The following is a 21745-nucleotide window of genomic DNA, read 5'->3' as shown; positions in this document are numbered from 1 at the left end:
TTTATAATTTCAAGGCTATAAAAAAAAAATGGTTCAGTTTACACGACCTTACCTTCGAAAAAGTGCGGACCCTACTGTTTTGAAATCCATTGGCTGTAAGTGTGTGTTTGAATATGAAGTTTAAAACCTTGAAAGCATTATACAGAATATAACTTTTAACATCATAATTGTTATTCTATGTTGTCAGGGACAACGTTCAATAACTAGTGTAACGAGTACCGGGTAAAAAGCAATGTAATTAATATCCGCATGTTTAAGTATCTGAATGTTTCAGCTCTGCCTGCTTGTTCCATTAAAGAAACTAATGTATTGACGAAACCCAACAAAAACAGTTATAAACATTGTTCAAGAATTATTGAAGAAAACCATCATGATCAATGGCCCGACTGTTCAGAACATTGTCAAAGTTAACAACATGATTAATGACATTGTTGTTAACATTCGGGTAAACTATTTTGTAACATGCTTATATGATCAAACATTTACAGCTGAAACATTTGTCTCGAACCTTGTTAGATATACTGCAGATCACAAATGTATCCCTTTTAATTCCAGAGCAATAAATATTTGAATGTTAACAAAGATGACGTTAACAACGATGTTAACTTTAACAAAGTTCTGAACAATCAGCCCATCATCTTCTTTTCTATTGCTTAATTAAGGGCCTTGGGATCCCTAATTACTTCAAAATCCTAGGAGCAATTTCATAACTAGGAGTGATTTTAAATGTTACAGTATAACAGCTGAAAATCACTCTTAGGAGAAAAATGCTCTTAGGAATTTCGATGAATTTGCCTCCTGATCATAATCAACAAATTCGAAAGATATGAATTTTTTTTTTCAAATTTTAAATGCAATAAGAATATATAAAAAGAATAAAAAAAGAATAAATAATCTGTTGAATTATCAGAGCCAATTTTTTCCAACAACATAATGATACGGCAGTTTTCATAATTCATGGCTTCATAACATCTCTAGAAAAGTTTGTGTTTCTTTTAAAAATATTCTTACTGTTGTCCAAAGCTATAGTTTTTATTTTTTGTTTATCTTTCAGTCTGAATTTCCCTTTCCGTGAGCGACATAACGAAGATATTGCCAGAGAAAACATCGGGATTGCTCAACGCCTGGAGACAGTTAAACCTAAAGTGGAAATTTCCAAATGGGTAAGGTCACTTTTCTGAACTTTTTGAAAAAAATTGATGCTTTGAAATTATGACTTAGTTGAAACTTATTTAATTTTACAACGATTGTGAAACAAACTATTGCAACTTATATTAATCACTCTTGTTGGCACGATGTTGTGCGAAAGTGTGGTCTTGTGTTGTGGGGGAAACCGGAGTACCTGGAGAAAACCCACTTATCCAGCTTGGTGACCACTATCCAAACTCACATGGGCCCAGGCCGGGAATCGAACCCGGGTCACCTTGGTGAGAAGTGAGTGTGCTAACCACTGCGCTAACCTGACAACCAAACTATCATTGAAGGTATCTCATAGAGAATAATGTAAATGTGGTATGCCAGGCTATCCAAAATTACTTTGATATCATTTGAAAGAGTTTTCAAAATGAATGGAAAAGGTAGAAAATACTGAATAAGATATTGGAAATAAGCATTTTTAAACCTAGGATAAATGAAAAATAGCCCAAATATATATAAAGTTAAATTTCCATTGAAACAGAAAGCAAATTTTTAACGTTCATACTGCAAATTGTTTATTACCAATTATTATTTTTACCGGTGTGGGTTCGCATCCCACTAAAACCAATATCCATTTGTTTTTACTATAATTCTACATTTTTCTGCAATTTCGATATCAAAGAGTAAAATAATGATAAAAGAAGTCTTGAAAACTATTGAATTCTGAAACATTTTTGTTACAAAAATGCAAATCATCAGTAAGTATAAAGCAACATAGTATTTCAATGTGAATTGGCCAAGGTGTCCCCTTTGTAATGTCATTTAACATCACTTAAGTCATGACAGCCATAATGCTTACCAATGGATGCAGACAGACCATTATAAAACATATAGGAAGCCCCTATTCTGCAATTTCTCCTATTTTGCCTGCATTGAAAGTAAACTATCTTGTTAAGAGCAGTTCAGATAATAGTTTTGGAGTTACATAAAAAGTTTGAATTAAAGACTGAACTTCCATAATCAGGGGCGGTTCCAGGAATCAATGTTAGAGGGGGCGTAGCTTAGGGGCGCAACCTTTTGACATGCACCCCTCCCTCTGAACCGAAAGTGTATGGCATAAACTGTTTGCATATGGATTGGGGGTTAAGCAATCAAGAAAAATTAACAATTTGTAGTTGGAAATGATGCATTATGGGCGTATTTTATTATTTTTTATCTCCTAAATTGACATAAAAAGTAAACTTTGACGATTTTAGAGGGGGCGCGCGCCGGATGCGCCCCCCTCTAAATCCGCTAGTGATAATCCACTATTTGCTCAATCCATATTAACATTCGAAAGATTTATGAACCTTCTCTAGAGACCGATATTAAGATGGAAATAACTATGTGAAGTAGCCATTTGTTATAATAGACAATATTTGAATAAAACCCATGTAAATAAAATCAAGCGGAAATGTCAATTACAGCACTGTAATGTCTGTAGCATTTCTTGTCAAGTCTCAAAGTTCATGTATTATAAAAGTTAACTGTACCTATAAACCCAAAAAATTTTTTTTAGGAAAGTTAAGCAACATTTTAACTTATGACTTTTGTGTTGATCAACTGATTGCTGGAGGTTTAGCTTTCAACGATTATTATAAATGCAAGCCAAAGATTTAAAAAAAAACTACAACCACTTTGCACATTAAAAATCACCCTTCACAGATTAAAGGTTCATTGCTCCTTATATTCTCACTGGGGGCAAACAATCTTAAGTGCATATTATTGAACGGTTATTCATTGCGAGGTTTGTAATTGAATTATAGCACATCACAGGTTAATTACTTTATCTGACAGTTTCAATATACTTCTGATTTAATGAAATATGAAAATAAATATTTCTGAGACATTTCCAATCGTAATTTTCCACAGTGATTTGATGGGAATAAACTCCTGCTTTGGTGTCATTTGACCTGTACAAAATTTAGTGCCATTTAACCTAAAATAATTATTTTATCTTCAGATTTATCAAAGGAGTCACTCCAAAACTATCTAGAATAACTATAAATAACTGCAGTTTAAAGTGACACTTTTATTCAAAATCAATACATACACATGTACAACAAACTTCGATTTTGACTGATAATTCTTTAACTACTTACTAAATAATGCATTTATGGAAAATATTAATTACTGATAACAAGACTGAAACATAATATTTAATATCAGAAAGCTCAAAAATATGAAATGACTGGTGAATGCTTAAAGATTTATTGTGGTCTACTATGGTCTCACAAGGGCGAAATGCAGTGTTATTGGCTCATAGTGCTCATTTTTTTTTCAAATTAAGCTTGGTATCCTTCATAAGAACTATTGTTTTCAACATTTATTCATCCTTTTTGGAATTATAAAACAATATTACTATTTGTAGTAAATCTTATTTGGGAGTAAGAGTGCATCTTTAACAATGTCAGAAAATCTCAAAATGCCTACTTTTTGCAGGAGCGGGAATACCAGCAACACGCGTACCTGAAGCGTTTGTGGAGCGACAGTGTGAAGGATTTCGGGGAATTTACTCCGCGACGCCAGAGTCGGATGTCTCGAGCGGTACAGGTCTGGGTTGTCTCCCTCTGCTTGTTGCCATAGTAACATGTATATGTTTACCTCTCCCACCCCCTGTAATATATATGATGAATAATGGTTTAAGTGCTATGCTTACCATATTTTTGTCTGAGGTTTTGAATTATTTTTGATATTTGTTTTTTTGTGAGTCCACCTCTTTAACGTTCCTTAAAAACATCATGTAAGGCCATCCTTTAAAAATTCTTTGTTTTACAGTGGTTTGACCAACAGTCCCAACTAAAAATCAAAAGTCAATAGAAATTTGATTCCATGGGTCATGTTTATGAACAGTCTTAAGTCTGAAGTCAGATTTTAAGACTCATTAAACTTAAGTCTTCTTTTCATTTTAACTTCTTTCTAATTGAGCATTTTTAGTAACTTTGATGAGTAATCACTATTTGAAAGTGTTTTTTATTTACATACAGTTGGTTAAACATAATAAATACACAAACTTTTTTTAAGATGGCCTTGAGTTTATCTTAATTCTGAGCCTTAAGCAGTTGGAGACAATTCTTGTTTTATTTTGAAATTTGTTTGATTTTGTTTACATATAGTTTGCAGATATTTATACCCCCACAAACGAAGTTTGAGGGGGTATATAGGAGTGAGCTTGTCGGTCGGTCGGTCGGTCTGTCTGTCGGTCGGTCGGTCGGTCGGTCTGTCGGTTTTCATGGTTTCCGGACGATAACTCATGAAAGGCTTGACAGATTTGAAAATTTTTTGATACACAGGTGTAACATCAGAAGATACAGGTTAAGTTCGATATTGAGGCTGGTGGGGCCAAGGTCAAGGTCACTGTTACTAAAAATAGAAAAACGGTTTCCGGATGATAACTCATGAAAGGCTTGACAGATTTGAAAAATTTTTGGTACACAGGTGTAACATCAGAAGATACAGGTCAAGTTCGATATTGGGGCTGGTGGGGCCAAGGTCAAGGTCACTGTTACTAAAAATAGAAAAATGGTTTCTGCTTCATAACTTTAATTGGGCATGAGATATTGTGATGAAACTTGCTGTATAGGCAGCCTCTGTGAAGACAATGCTTGTGATTGAAAATGGGGCCAGTGGAGTAAAGGTTTTTGTGCACTGTTACGAAAATAGAAAAACGGTTTCCGGACAAACAATACATGCATGATAAAAGAAGATGCAATGTGCAGTAACCTTGGAGTTATGGCCTCTTTTCATAGGAATGGTTTGCCATTCCTGTGTCCAGGCGGCATTTGGGGGTATTCGTTACTCCTGTGACAGCTCTAGTTATATTTATATTTAATTTGAGTACATGCTGTTTCTGTATAGAAAATAATTAGGTACAAAGATCAGACATTGTATAAACTGGCTTTAAGGTACCTGTTGTAAATTCTTTCATATAAAACTGGCATCAACTATTGTCATTTTCAGTTGTCAGATCTAGTCCGATGGAGACAACTTCAGTATACATTTGTCAGTGTTTCATTTCATGATGTTGTTTAATAATGCAACCATTATCGTGGCAATGGTTTTTTCTGCTTGATATGCACATTTGTCAATGTTTTAAATGTGAATTTTCTTTTATGACTGCATTGTTACCAAACTCTTGAATATTTTATCTTGTTATTCATTGATTTGCACAGTTTTTAGTCTTTCATAAAAATTTGTTATTTAAGCAGATTATTGGGTCTTTAGAATATTGAATATTTTATAATCAGTTTCATTGTATGGGGCGGAAGACAATTCTTACAGAATACAATGTCCCTGCTTCATAATAGATGATTATCATATTTGTTCTTTGTTCACATGGTTTTAAGTTTGTATGGTTTTCAAAGAAAAAATCAAAGTATTGTCAAGCCTTGGTTTCACTGTCGTCAGCCGGGGGACAGTCGCGATGCATTCATGCATAAACGTTAACATTTGTTTAAAAAATTAAAAATAAAAAAAAAAATGCTGAAAATACTTAATTCAAACTTGGTACACTTGTTGTCCCTACCTCTAAGGTTAAGGTCACACTTAGTGTTTATTCACATTGGAGTGCTGCATATAAGGACATAGAGTATAGGTTGTCGTGTCCGGGCTGTAACTTTCCCTTCTATAACAGATTTTAAAATAACTTGCCACATGTGTTCCACATACAAAAACAACGTGTCGCGTGCAAGACTCATGTCCCTACCTCTAAGTTCAAGATCACACTTAGTGTTTATTTACAATGGAATGCAATTAAGGACACAGAGTATAGTTTGTCGTGTCTGGCCTGTAACTTTCTCTTGTATGGACAGATTTTAAAATAACTTGCCGCATGTGTTTGACATACAAAGACGACGTGTCAGGTACAAGACCCATGTCCCTTCCTCTAAGGTGAAAGATACTCTTAGTGTTTATTCACAATGGAATGCTGAATATAAGGACATAACAGTGTAGGTTGTCAAGTATGGGTGGTATTTTTAAAATAACTTGCCATATAATGTATTTGACACGTAAAGGCAAGATCAACTTTTCATGTACTGACCTTGTTCATAGGTCAATGTCACATTCGGGGGCATTTGTCACATACTGTGACAGCTCTTGTTGTTTTTTTAAATAAGAAACATATTTATTTTTTTAAGGTTGTTTAATGTTTAGTAAACAAGTGGAACTTGCATCCCATATATGATGTCAAGGGTCCTGAAACACTAGAAAGCAGTGTTATTTTACATGCAAATCAGTCAATTCACTATGGAGTATTATTGCGTGCCCTATAACCTTGACATTATTAAAAAAATAAAATTATTTGTCCATTGATAATTCTGCAGTGTAAGAAAGATTTCCAAGAATGGTAAAATTCCAATGAATATAAATCCTATAAGTCATGAATTTAAATAAAAATGAAGTAATAATTATATTGAATTAAGTCTATTATATGCTGGAATTTCAGTTATCGAAAAAAGACTTGGCAGTAAGTCATAGTTCTGCACCCAAGTGTGGAGAATTCTCAGTATTCAGAAACCCTAGAATATCTTTCTTAAAATAGAGCATTCTTATTCTGACACTTGTTATTTTCGTTGATTTTTTTATTCTTTAAATAGTATCGTTTTTATTCTTTTTTATTCTACGGAAAGGCATGTTCCTCCAGAATCAAATCTTTTTTAATGATTGAATGTTTTTTCTTTACTTTTTTTCATATTATTTTGATTCATCGTTTTCATCTAGAAGTTGTCTTTTTGTACTTGTAGTATATATTTTATTAAAGAGTAATTAAAAAAATGTATACGTAAAACATTCGCACAGATTTCAAAATTTAAGATTACCCATTTTTAAAGCCAGAAAAAGAAATATAAAGATCACACACAACATATTAGTTTAACTGATTACAGAGGTACATCCTATATTTGAATGACCATCTTTCAAAATTTATTTTATTCTTTTCTCCTCTCTCTGCTTGAATTGCTCTTGGTCTGTTCTTGAATATTTTCATTTCTCAATTTAGAAAGAATACTTTTTTCTTTTTGTTGCCATAGTTTCAATTAACTGGGAGAAAATCGGTAAATATGAGAATATTATTTTGATGTGCAATTAAGTGTGGCTTTCAGTTTAAATGACATAATACATATACTCTTTTGTGTTATATAAATTAATGCTGATTACATGAAATCGCACATAATATTATATGCTATAAAAAAATTAAAAACTTATGTTAAAGTTAACAATGCTGATAATGTCATCACCTTTTAAAACTTTACTGTTCTGGAAGTTTAATGGATGCACTAAAAATATGATCTGCAGTATTTCTAACAAGAATTTAGTCAACTATTTCAGCTGAACTAATGTTTTATTTAAAAATATTTGCTCGTCATTAAGTATTTCATTTTTAAAAGTTAACAACGGTTTCAAGTCCTGAACAATTGGCCCAATATAGGCTAACTTCAAAGAGCTTACAGTATAAAGTTACTATATATGCATACATGTGTTTGAAACTTATAATTCTTTCTTCTTCTTCAGCATCTGTACAAATTCAGATTAATCAATTAACAGTTCTTTAATTTCCTTTTTTAACAGCTATTATATAAGGCGACTATACATTAATATCTATATTTTCATCCCCCCCTGCTCGCTTTTTTTTGCTACCCCTTAAATTTTGTTGACTCAAATAAAAAATTTGAACTATGGTCTGTATTTTGCGTATCGGTCTGGTTCTGTCTCGAAATGCCATTTATTCATAACGTACCTACGGTCTCCATATTTTTGAAGAACATTCACATTTAAAAAAAGAGAATTGTTTAAATCATGTTTGTGGTTTGACTAGAAACACATGTATGTGGCCCCTTATGCTATAAGAAAGAGCATGAACACATACTTCAACCGTGAAACAGTCCTCTAAGAAAACTAAAAACTAAAATGTCACCCATGCCCCCATTTGAAAAAATGGATGAAAATCTAGCAATTATTTTATATTGGTTTAACTGAAGAGGCTGAAAAGTACTTAATCCTTTCATGTTATGCTAAAAAAAGATTCTATCACTCACTGTGAAATGAAGAAAAGCATGCATGTCATCACAGACATAATTAAACCATTGATTGGAAACTACAAAATAAATATCCAATTGAAACAATAAGAAGAAATAATTGACCGACAACCTTTTTTGAAGAATGCCCTCTGCAAGTATCCAATATTTCTGACAGTTCAAAAATTATTGCTGATATGATCTTAGATGAATTGCTGCTCAGCTCACAGCATTCAAAATATTCTGTAAGGACAAAAGACAGAAGTTTCCGATCCATGTTTATTATGCTAATGATGTTATATTTATTCAATGAAATGAGATGCCGTGGGGTCTATATGAAAATGCAACAATCATTGTTGGTAAGAAAGAGAAAAAAAAGAAAAAACAATTCTGGATACTTTCTTCACTTTAAGTATATGAGAAACAAGTCATGCAGTTTTTGTAGTTCAGTTTCCATGTCCAGAACATATTTGCTTATAATACTACTGTTTGCAAATGAACTTAGCATTTCAAGGTTTTTTAGCATTGAATCACTTTTGATGAACCAAAATGAATAGCAATAGAAAGTCTGTCAAAGGACTTCCCAAATCAAAGAAAGCCAACTGCCAATGACAGCGATTGGGTGTATTCTTTTAGGTATCAATGTTAAATTTACTACTAAGGCGGGCTGATACACCCACACAGCATCCATATATGTACAGTCTCAATTGGTTTCTCATCAGCTTGCAAAATGAATGGAAGCCTTAAATTATGCTTTTTAAAGTTCTGAAAACTAACTGTTTGTAAATCATTTTTTAGGAGGTACAATTTGACTCACAGTCACTTCTTGCAAAAAGGCCTTATGATCGTGCTTTTATTAGCTGATTGACAAAAGCTTGTTCAAAGTTTAATTGCAAATAGTTGTATGAAAAACAGTTTACAATGAGTAAATGATTACTATGTTAAACAAGTTAGACGAGTCATAGTTATACAATGTCCTCTCTTTGTGTTTTCAGAGAAGTGTGGACACACTCAATGAGACGTATGAAGAAGACAACAACAGTGTGGACACTTCAGATGATAAGAAACTGCCCAAACTGGTAAGGCAAGGAAATGGTAGCTATTTAATTCTATCAAGTATAGAATATATATATATATATATATATATATATATAGTAATGGCCCCTTATTCAACTAAAAGAAACAGGCAGTGCTCTTGTTGTTTTGTCAAATTAAAAATTTATGGGTTCAAGTGTTCAAGAATAATCTTTGTTGAAGTCACGATTCAGGGAATTTTCACTTTATATTATTATGCAGTTGTTAAAAAAAACAGTAGAAGTACCTTGAAATGAATATAAATGACTATGGAAATAATTGCAGAAGGCCATCTTAATTTAGCCCATTACCCTGCTTTGGGCATGAATCTCTCATACTCAAACAGATCCTGACAATTTGACACCAAAAGGTGCAACCAGGCAACCAAGAATAAAATGAACTAACCATAATTCTGCGTAAAAGTCATGGATGGGAGAATAAAAATTGCCATATTACATAATGGATGTTGCAGAAGAAGGCCAGGAAGGCTGCCATAAGGCCAACGAAGAGTGAGACAAGCTATCCGACATCCAAGCCTGAACGGTCACCAGTCCGGGGCGGAGGAACGAAACTACCAAAAATCAACAACAGAGCGGTATGTATTAACATTAACCATTTTTTTGCAGGCAAACTTCAGTGGCAAAAACAATGGAATAGGAATAATGCCTGACTAAATGAATGAAGTACATTAGCCCCTAGGACATTAGCCCATAGGACACTAGCCCTTAGGACATATTAGCCCATAGGACACTATCCCATAGGACATTGGCCCCTAGGACATTAGCCCTTTAGATATTATAAGTCCCTAGGACATTTATTAGCTCCTAGAGAATTAGCCCTAAAGACACTAGCCCCTAGGACATTAGCCGATAGGACATTAGCCCCTAGGACATTAGCCCATAGGACATTAGTTCCTAGGACATAAGCCCCTAGGACATTAGTCCCTAGAAAATTAGCCTATAGGACATTAGCCCATATAGGACATAAGCCCCATTATAGGACAAGTCATTAGCCTTTAAGATAATAATTAATATAAAAAAAATGAATATTGGAGCTCTCCAACAATTGCATGAGACCTTAGATCTCCTAGAGTAAAGGGGCCTTTTATTAAATGTCCTATGTTGAAGGGGCTTTTGCATGCGCAAAATAATGAAATGGGCTATTGTCCACCTATGCAAATTCGAGATATAAGGGGCTAATGTCCATAATTTGAGAAATTTGAGAAAAGGGGCTAATGTCCGTCTACCAAGTGGAACAGTTTAATTCTGCTCAGAGAGGAACAGCAGGTGACTCTGTATAATATTATATAGAGTAGTTATAGACAGATAGATACCAATAAGGGTTTTCTGATTTTGAACAAATACATTAAAAGAATAAACACTATGAAGTGCAAACATTTTTTAAAAACTGTTATTGCCTTCTCGTTAATGCCCAAATCAATGATTTGTGTCTTTTGGTCACATTTAATTGCATTTGAATATTAAAGCCAAAAATCTGAAAAAGCACAAAAACTTCAAACTTCTACTTACAGAAAGGTGAGATCTCTGTTAAATTATTAGGCTTCCTTACTTTTACTGACATTTGTCGCATACAACTGAAAAGCCCTAATATTCATAAAAGAACCATGTTTGATTTATGTAATAGGAAAAATCAGCAAAAATAGAAAAAGTCCCTAGCATTAGAAAGGTGAGAAGATTGCTGCTTATTGTTTTGTACCTAACTAGGCTGAAATTGATTAAATTCTGTGTTTTAGTATGCCTTTAAAAAGTATGGTATATCGGCCATTTTGCATTCTAAAACTTCTTTAAGACTTAAATTTTAATAGTCTCTGATGATTTTGAATAAAATAAGATTTGTTAAAATGGCGATTCTAATACCTGGAAGTCAGAGATTTAATGATATAGAAAGTAATTTATTAATAATCCTCAAGTTATTTTTAACATCTAGGAAAAATCAGCTAAGGCAGTTAAATCAGCCCAAAAAGAAAACATTCCTTACACGAAAAAGGTGAAGTATGGATGAGCTGTCAATGCTGAAAATTATAAAAGATAAATAACAGGCTTATGCTGGATTTCTTATTCCATATTTATTTTGTGTAATAATAATAAAAATAAAAATAATAATAATAAAAAATGTTCAGAGTTATGACAATTGTGGGTGTGGTTTGTTTGAAATAATACTAGTTTTTGTATAATTTGTATTTTAACATTCAGTGATTATAAAAACATAGTTTTGTAATTATAAAAACATAGTATTGTAATAAATCTATATGCCTATATTTTTAACACCCTGAGATTAGCTCATCAGGGTTTTCTTTTATCATTTCAATCTAACACAAAATGTTTGTAAGATTGTTACAGTAATTATAACAGTGTATGTTTCCATTTTAAGGGAATGGTCAAGCAGGGCTCATTGGTAGGATAAAAATAGGGTCTTTTGCCATTAAAAAGAGGGAAAATACTAACATGATAAATATATTGTTAAACTAATATTCAGACCTTTTAAATATATATGAAGGCATATTACTCTGTATTTGATAATTACCCAGTGTTTATTTTCAGTTTCTAAAGGAAATCGAAGTGTTTTTAAGGCCCATAACTCTGGCTATAATAATTGTTCAGTTATGTCCCTTGTTTGACTGCAAAAACATCAACAGATGAGCGTTGGTGTTTGCAGTGGTCCTACTTATTAGGATAGTTTCAAAATGAGTGTTTTTAAAAGATAGTTTTTGGTATTTAGGAGAAATCTGCCAAAGGCGATAAACTTCCTGGTATTACAAAGGTGAGAAGTTTGTATCATCAAAAACGATGAGATGGTTTAACAAAAGTGTGTGTTGAAAAGTAAGAGAGTTAGTTAATTCTGGGCCATGTGTTCAGAACTTTGTTAAAATGGTTAATGTCAAATTTGTTAACATTCAGATCTTTATTGCTCTGAAAGTTATGAAGAGCAATAGATCAGGAACTCATCATGAAAATGTTCATATGTAAAAGTTAACAATGATGTCGTCAATAAAGTTGTTAACTTTAACAAAGTTCTAAACATAGGCTCAATGGCTTGCGTGCTTTGGGGCAAGGTTTATAGAAGTGTTGTTATGTGCAGGGAGCTAGTTAACAATTGAGTAAAATGTGGTTTTAAATGCAAACAAAAAAATGAATTCATGCCATTGAAATTAGCATCTTTCAAATGGTTGAAAGTGAAGGTATTATGATTTACATATAGTCTTATGATTATACAAACAGTAGAGACATTTATTTTTTGCACCATTTTTCGATAGCTTATTGCTTTCAACAATTTAGAACAGAACACAGTACTTTTTCTGAGTTTGTGTCTAGACTTCAAACGATACCTTACAAAAATGCAACACTTGTTCTTAATAAACAAAATATTATTCAGCCACGTAAACTCCTTGTGGATTATATATTTAATATGTAGGTCACTTTATATTGATTTGACAGTCTGGAAGGAATTAAATTGGAACAAAGTATTTTCTTTATAATTTTTTTTTTCCTTTTGAAGTTAATTCTTAATTTCTGCGTATTTAAAGTCTCTTAGTTAAAAAATATGTTGCAGAATGGTCAGTTTTACTTCAGGAAACATTTTCGATAAATTATAGCACAGTTATAGCATAATGTTAATAAATATTAAAAAATAATAGACAATATTATACCTTACAAATGTGTCTCTTCTTTGTATATATAAACTCGATCGATCCCTATATCACTGTATTTTGATGAAAATCCAGTTTAATGACGTCAGCAGTCCATATTATATTTTTGGCCGGTCCAGACCTCGCAAAAATGTAATATGGACCGTTGACATCCTACAATTGGTAAGTGTAGCTTGCAATTTTCACAACCAAGTCAGCCCCCCGAAGGTGAATGGACCTCGGCTAACGCCTTGGTCCATATACACCTTCGGGGGGCTGACTGGCCAATCCTTATAATGTCATATGACCCTCAGTGGTGTGTTATTTTTCTTAATTATGTGATGTAGTTCATCTTAATCTTTTTATACCCCCACAAACGAAGTCAGATTTGAAAATTTTTTGGTACACAGGTGTAACATCAGAAGATACAGGTCAAGTTTGATATTGGGGCTGGTGGGGTCAAGGTCACTGTTACTAAAAATAGAAAAATGGTTTCCGGACGATAACTCATGAAAGGCTTGACAGATTTGAAAATTTTTTGGTACACATGTGTAACAACAGAAGATACAGGTCAAGTTAGATATTGGGGCTGGTGGGGCCAAGGTCAAGGTCACTGTTACTAAAAAAAGAAAAACGGTTTCTGGACGATAACTCATGAAAGGCTAAACAGATTTGAACAATTTTTGGTACACAGGTGTAACATCAGAAGATACAGGTCAAGTTCGATATTGGGGCTGGTGGGGCCAAGGTCAAGGTCACTGTTACTAAAAATAGAATAACGGTTTCCGGACGATAACTCATGAAAGGCTTGACAGATTTGAAAAATTTTTGGTACACATGTGTAACATCAGAAGATACAGGTCAAGATAGATATTGGGGCTGGTGGGGCCAAGGTCAAGGTCACTGTTACTAAAAAAAGAAAAACGGTTTCTGGACGATAACTCATGAAAGGCTAAACGGATTTGAACAATTTTTGGTACACAGGTGTAACATCAGAAGATACAGGTCAAGTTCGATATTGGGGCTGGTGGGGCCAAGGTCAAGGTCACTGTTACTAAAAATAGAAAAACGGTTTCCGGACGATAACTCATGAAAGGCTTGACAGATTTGAAAAAATTTTGGTACACAGGTGTAACATCAGAAGATACAGGTTAAGTTTGATATTGGGGCTGGTGGGGCCAAGGTCAAGGTCACTGTTACTAAAAAAAGAAAAACGGTTTCCAGACGATAACTCATGAAAGGCTAGACGGATTTGAACAATTTTTGGTACACAGGTGTAACATCAGAAGATACGGATCAAGTTAGTGAGCTTGTCTGTCGGTCGGTCGGTCGGTCGATTTTCATGGTTTCCGGACGATAACTCATGAAAGGCTAGACAGATTTAAAAAAAAATTTGGTACACAGGTGTAACATCAGAAGATACAGGTCAAGTTCGATATTGGGGCTGGTGGGGTCAAGGTCAAGGTCATTGTTACTAAAAATAGAAAAACGGTTTCCAGACGATAACTCATGAAAGGCTTGACAGATTTGAAAATATTTTGGTACACAGGTGTAACATCAGAAGATACAGGTCAAGTTCGATATTGGGGCTGGTGGGGCCAAGGTCAAGGTCACTGTTACTAAAAAAAGAAAAACGGTTTCCAGACGAGTACTCATGAAAGGCTAAACGGATTTGAACAATGCAGTGTGCAGTAACCTTGGAGTTATGGCCTCTTTTCAAAGGAATGGTTTGCCATTCCTGTGTCCAGGCGGCATTTGGGGGTATCCGTCACTCCTGTGACAGGTCTAGTTTTTTTAAGTGACACTCTGTAACCTTATCGTTGGAACCCAATCTATTTTATTCTGATTACTCCGCAGAATATGCAATCTATTTTATTCTGATTTCTCTGCAGAATATTTAATCGTAAAAACAGCAAGCAAAACATTGTAATGCATAATTATTCATATTCAACCATAACAATGGGTTTTTCCGTATTACCTGAGGATTGTCTCAGTTGTCAAATCAAACATTCAGATTTCATCTCATTAATTATTCATGCCCCCAGTACAAGGATTCTGCATGCATGATGCAGTCGATTTAGCCAGGGTATTCAATGGAGTCATATATTATAAATAGACCAGGTACCGAGGATGTGTTTCTGCAGGAGAAACTACTATTTCAGTATAAACATTATTTATAATGACCATACTTTTCCCAGGAAATAAATCCATGCTAAGCCATTCCCAAACTGTGCACATAGGCAAGCACCTTAGTTATATTACTGTGGCAATTCAAAGAATAGTGTTAGTAGAAAAACCATCTACCGGTATTTAATAAACATTATTTATAATGACCATACTTTTCCCAGAAGAATATAAATCCATGCCAAGCCATTCCCAAACTGTGCATGTAGGCAAGCACCATAGTTATATAACTATGGCAATTCAATAGTGTTGGTAGAAAAACAATCCATTTATGTTTCTCTCTATATTTTGTGGATAGTTGGGCACCCATGATTATAGCATGTATTACCGGGAGGTTGAGAAATACAACTTGCTAGATACCGAGGTAAAAGTGAATACTATTGTATGAGCACTGAATGGACACTATGTTCTATTGTTTTATCATAGAAAATAGAATTAGTGATATTACCATGTAACTGTGAGGGTAGTATATTTTTGTAGCCTTTTAAATTTTAGTTTTATAGAACATTTGAAAATTTAGGCATTTCTTATATGCTTTAAATAAAAGCATTTTTCCTGCGGTAATTTATTACAAATATATGACCATAAAAGGCTGTCAGAATTTCTTATGTATTTTCTGATCTATTTAAATGCAGGAATCAAATGTTTTTTCATTGAAAAGAATCACGATATTTTTAAGTTTCCTCATAGTAATAATTACAAGTTTCTCCTACTTCTTGCCTTCATTCAGAGGAGTGTAGGTCAGTCGTCAAATTATGGTAAGAATTCTGAATCTGCTCCTCCAAAATCTGATGAATCTAAAGGAAAGAAAGATGAGAATGAAAAGGAAGAAAACAAAGCTGTGTCTGATGCACTCGAACCATACAAAAGAAATAAAAAGTCAAAAGCATCTAAGAAAACGAAAAAAACAAGGGATGATGCTAAGGTAGGGCAGAAGAAACATGCAAGTGAAAAGACAGAGGAGAATCATGATAAGGAACAAAATGAACTTGTGTCAAAGAGTCAGGCCAGTTTCCATAGCCAGACTTATGCAAACAATGACTTGGAAAGGGTGAATACTTTGATATCAGAGGAGAAAGATAAAGAACATTCTGATGCTGAAGATCAGAAATCGGAAGGTGCTGAAGTAACTGAAACACCTACCCAAAAACAAGAGAAACAACATGCAAAGGAGGAAAATGAAGAAGTAGATGATAATGGTAAAGAAAAGCATTCAGAGGCTGTCAGAGACAAGGATATGCATGGAAATAGTGTAGATCAAGAAGAAGCTAATTATAAAAAAGAAAATGATAGTGAATTGGGGAAGTCAGCAAAAGGTGACTCCGAGAATATGACTGAAACTAATAGTAATGAAAGAGGAAGTGCTTTTAATCAAAACCCAGATGAGATCAAAGATACTAAAACTGATAGTTCACAAGAGATAAAATCAGAATCTCCGACTGATACAGAAAATAAAGCAGAAACAGCAAGTACAGGAACAGAAACTAATGCTCCGAATAAGAATGATAAAAGTGGTGAAAATGATCAAAATCACCATGAAAGTAAAGTAGCTAGTCATAAGCAGATAAGTAATAAAAATGATTCTGAAACAGAGCAGGCCAATGATGAACTGTACAAAGAAAACAGTAGACAGAAAACAAACTTGGACAAAGAAGATGAAGAAGGTAAATCTAATGAAGATGTCAGTAAAGAGAAGGATTTAGATGAAGATGGAAATTCTAAAGACATTGCTGGTCAAGATAATTCCAAACATTCCATTGACAACAAAAGACCAACCTCTGAGAATAAAAATGATGAGGTGAATCTGATAAAAGAAGCAGATGGAGAAGCAAATAGTGTTGGTGATAATAAGCCAAACAACATTGCTAATCCTGAAGACAAAAGCGATGAAAAGTTAAAGGAAAAACAACGGAAGGTCAAGGACATTGGTGAAACACAAGAGAAAGGATCAACAAAAGATGAGAAAACAGAGGAAAGTCAAAGGAAAAAACCAAAAGTTACAAAAACTAATGGAGATAAGAAGACAACAAAGGCAAGATAGATATTGTAGAGAAGCACAGCTATTGTGGTGAAGATATATATTGTAGAGAAGCACAGTTATTGTGGTGAAGATATATATTGTAGGGAAGCACAGCTTAGTCTTGTGGTGAAACATTGTTAAATGTCAATTGACCTGACAAAGCAAATGAAACACTTAAACATCGTTCTGACATTGTACGTGATTGGTTGTCCATGTTGTTAAGTGGTAGAAGCAATAATTCATGCCAATCACTCAGCTGCCTCTTGAAAGCACACACAGTTCAAAGAATTTCAAATAATTACTTCCTGGCTCATTCACTGCTTCCTTTAACAAACATAATGTCAACGTTAAACAAATATGGATGTGGTATTGTAACTATTGTTAACCAGTATATGGTGTTTATTGTTTGTAGAAAACAATGCATTAGGAAGGCACTGTGAAGTTATTTAGGTTCAGAGTCTTATGTTTGCATTGTGTATAATTTTTCTCTATTTCAGTGCATTTTATTGAGTTGAAAGTTTACAAGCAAATATACCCACTAGTTTTGTGCATTAAGAAGTCTTTAAAACCTTTTAGCAAGTGATTCCATTTTTAAATTGTGAACTGCATTTTTAAAAAATCAACGTACATTTAGCAGCCTTAGGTTCGAATGTATTGATTTATATATATTATGATTTATAAACATAACCAAATGGAGCCTTAAATTCATTAAATAGCATTGTAAGATGATAAAAAAAAAAAAAAAAAAAAAATTGTCAAAATTTGTCTTTAGGAAGTTATCATTGATGCTAAATGTCAATATAAAACAGCATTGAATAATGTAAAAATTAATACTGATATCCTTGTTAAAACATCTGATTATATAACTATTCAGTCGAAACCTGTTGGCTCAGTATTCCAAGTACCAACCAAAATACTTTGAGCCCCTCTAATATCGAACTAGCGGGAATGCTTACATAGAGTAAAAAGAATTGGTCCTTTACATAAAGTTTGAGCCAAAAATGAAATCAAGCCAAGTGATATCGAGCCAATGGGTTTTGATTGTGTGTACCAGGTAAATGTCTCAATTAATGACTATTGCACATGATCATGCATAGAAAGGATGAGACTTTTCTTTTTTGATTGTATAATGTAGTTCTTGCTTAACGTATCAATGGTATGTACTTATAAAGCAAATCTTAATTTCTAGATTTCTTACAAATTTGAACTTTTAGTGCCAGATCTTTAAATGCTATTAAAGTAATGAAAATAGTCTCTACTATCCAAATTTCTGCACATTGAAAATGGACTCTGGGAAGCAAAATTGCCAAGCAGTGTGTAGTAAAAAGGGCAGGGGTTGCCCCACCCTGCCATTAAGGCCTAGCTGGGGCACTGGATACCAGTGAGATACTTTACTCTGGAAAATAACTTAAGTTATGGAATGACTATAGATATATTTATGAATACCAGCACTTGGGTTATCATGATTATAGACACACTTGTATGTGACCGCATTTAAACACTTATAGTTCTACCTGCAGTAGTAACCCTTAAACATTTCTCGCTCTTGTTCGTCTAGGATAACGGGGTGACGGCAGCCCACAAAGATATTGGGGATGACAAGTCTGATGTTGCTCAACTCTTCAAGATCGCTAAACAGATGGGTATGATAATTGTTTTTATGTAATCATTACAAACTATATGGGCATAAGCTAAGTAAAGGTACTACTCAGTTTATAGTTTATACTAATTTCTTTTAGATTAATTGTGCTTATACACTCACTATAAAGATTGTTTCCTGAGTAGGAACGAGAACAGGTGTTCCCTTTTCAGAGGCCATTTTGAGAGGCAAAGACAAAGCACTCAGAGTGGGAATCGAACCCACTACCTCTTGGTTGAGCTCTGTACACCTATACCACTAGACCACTCTCACCCTTGAATGTACCAGTACTACTTGTACATATATAACTTGACAAGTTTGATATAGATGGATTCCTTTTTCATATGATGATGACTTTTGGGTTGTGTTGAATTTAACGATACAATTACAATGTAAACTTCAGGGACAAGCCCAGGGGACAAAATATTGACCTAATTTTGATGAAATAGTTAAGTTAACAGACCTTTGGCTGATTGTTCAGACACTGCCAAAGTCAACAACATTGATTATATCTTTGTTGTTAATTTAATTAATTCAAATATATATTGCGCTGAAAGTTTATCAGCTACACTTATGATCTGCAGCATTCCTAAGATTTTTTCATATATATATTATAAACTATTTCACCTCCGAAAGTTAACAACAGTGTTGCTTATGATGTTATTAACTGTAACAAAGTTCTGAACAATTGGCCCATTGTTTATTGCCAGTTGTATTACCATATCTTGACTTGTTCCTTATTAACTAATACATCGATCCGAGATGCCAAGATAAGCTCCGCCCCCTTAGATATTGTTACTACGCGCCCCAAGCATAAATTCAAAATGGCGGCTCTCGCTGCTACGAAAGCATCAAAATCCTATTCTCTTGCGAAGATTCCGGACAATATATCAGTTAAATATTTACCAGATAAAGCCAAATTATAGGGAAAGGCCTTAGAAAATATATGCAGCTCTAAGAATGATGTTGTCTGATGATGTAATTTGTTTACATGTGGTACTGTATTGAACAACAGACTGTTTCCACTGTTACAAAAGCGCAGGATATCGTAAAACTCTGAATTATTTATTCAGGTAATCATCAGACACTACTCTGATCAAGTTTTGATGGGTTTTTCTCACGCAAGTTCATTAAATGATCATAAAGGAAATGTTTTATTCAATTTCTTGGATTATAGATGTCTGGGTTTGCATAGAAATTAAAATCCAGCCAATATTGCTAATCATTCAAATGGAAATGAACTATAAAATACTGCATTATGACTGCATACTGAATAGATTGAAACCTCAGTTGTTTCATATTTTTATGCATCTGAAGGTCATGTTCAAATCAGTTTGTCCAATGGTCTGTCCATGAGTTTATATATGGAGTATACCGGTAAGCTTCTCCTGAATGTAGGCATCCCTAAAATTGATCTGTCTTGCACTCAGTCATTACAGTGACAGCTCTTGTGTTTGTTTACTTTTGTAACAAAGCAAACTATAATAACAATGCAAATGCAATTTTAGTACTAATCATGAAACAATAATGTTTGATATTTACTATAGAAACAATACATGGTCAGCTTAGTCTATCTATGCAGTATGAACACTCGATTTTGCGAATCCATTCTTTCAAAGTTTTTAAAATAGCAGCTGAATGAGAATTCATACTGCGTGAATGCAAGAAAAATAATTTTTAGTAACTTATTTTTTGTAAAAAAAAATGATATGGGTTTAAGAGTTTTCATGTTAATTATTGAGATTTTTTTAATTTTTTATATATGCATGACCCAGGTCTTTCTTGCGAAACTCTGTCTACAGAGGTCACGAAAAGTCGACTGGTTCATGCAAAATGAACAACAATTTTATCATTCAGAAATTCAAGTGCGGAATAAATATAAAAGCATTGCTATCTTGGCACATATTTACTATCATATTTACTGTAATAATTGTGATTTAATACAGCCTGTTTGAACAATCGAAAGGTATTGGTCCTCTTACTATGCTGCTAAGTTAAAGCAACAAGTGTAATGTTATTTGTACTATTGAATGGTATTGGTCCTTATAGTATGCTGTTGGAGTTGAAGCACCCAGCGTAATAGCGTTGATTTGTTTTAGAAGTGTTGCTATTGGAAAATACATCAAGCCCTGATTTTCTATTGATTGACAGAGACACTTGATATTCAACCCATCAATCCACTCCGGATTTGTTAATCAAAATACCATTGATCATTCTGTTGTAAGGCTGGTAATAAACATTGGTAGTGATCATTTGACCTCTCAATGAGATTCATATTGGGGTTTCACTAGCAATTGTTTGGTAAATATTGCTGCTGTATTTAAAGAAGTTTCAACAACTTAATTGGAGGCATAATAGGCTATAAACCCACATATTGGTCTATTATTCTTCTGTTAAGTATCATTAAACGAGAGTTGTATTTCATATCCTTTATGAATAAAGTACTTCTTCTTACAAGTTTTTATGTTTAATAGTTCAAGGTCAAGGTAACATAATTACGTACAGGGCATAGTCAAACTAATATTGAGTGAAGGAAAATAAACGCAGGTTGAATAATAAACAGGCATTTTATTTAAAATGCCATACATAAATGGTGTTATGAAACAAAGGTATTTTTGAATTAATTTATTAGTCTGTTCACGTATAAGGTTGTTCAGATATTTTCTTGGGTTTTGTACTAAATGTATGAACACATAGGTTCCAAAATTTCCAAAGGAGTATTACCATATTTAAATAATTACAGATGTCATGTTTGAACATGACTAATTTATGTTTGTAACTGATTTATTTAATAGATGTTAGAGAATTGTTATTGACAATATATGCGTGTATAAAACAATAGCTGATAAGTGTTATGTCATGAAACCATTGGTTGAATGACGTCGAGCTACAGTCCAATCAGAGTACGAACAGTGACATAACAATGACTTCATAACAATGACATCATAAACCCTTTCAGTTCAATAAAATATGAACGCGATGTTCACTAGTGA

General features: G+C 33.6%; 1 protein-coding gene across 9 annotated transcripts in view; it reads left to right on the top strand.

The window, feature by feature from the left end:
• Positions 1-21745, top strand: part of LOC128209108 (uncharacterized) — a 60175-nt gene that overhangs the window by 11400 nt on the left and 27030 nt on the right. For 4 of the 9 annotated variants that reach the window (XM_052912975.1, XM_052912971.1, XM_052912972.1 and 1 more), the window contains 9 exons: positions 1055-1163; positions 3619-3723; positions 7206-7229; positions 9185-9268; positions 9736-9858; positions 10908-10949; positions 11211-11270; positions 12003-12044; positions 18672-18756. In XM_052912975.1, the coding sequence (XP_052768935.1) occupies positions 1055-1163; positions 3619-3723; positions 7206-7229; positions 9185-9268; positions 9736-9858; positions 10908-10949; positions 11211-11270; positions 12003-12044; positions 18672-18756 (674 nt within the window). Of the gene's footprint in view, positions 1-1054; positions 1164-3618; positions 3724-6622; positions 6644-7205; positions 7230-9184; positions 9269-9735; positions 9859-10907; positions 10950-11210; positions 11271-12002; positions 12045-18671; positions 18757-21745 lie in introns of all 9 variants that reach the window. The other 5 variants (XM_052912974.1, XM_052912976.1, XM_052912977.1 and 2 more) reach the window with 5 other exon arrangements.

Source organism: Mya arenaria, chromosome 11, assembly GCF_026914265.1.
Source record: "Mya arenaria isolate MELC-2E11 chromosome 11, ASM2691426v1".
In the NCBI taxonomy this organism is placed as follows: domain Eukaryota; kingdom Metazoa; phylum Mollusca; class Bivalvia; order Myida; family Myidae; genus Mya; species Mya arenaria.
Note: the sequence above shows the minus strand (reverse complement) of the source record. Positions and strands in the feature narration are given on the sequence as shown.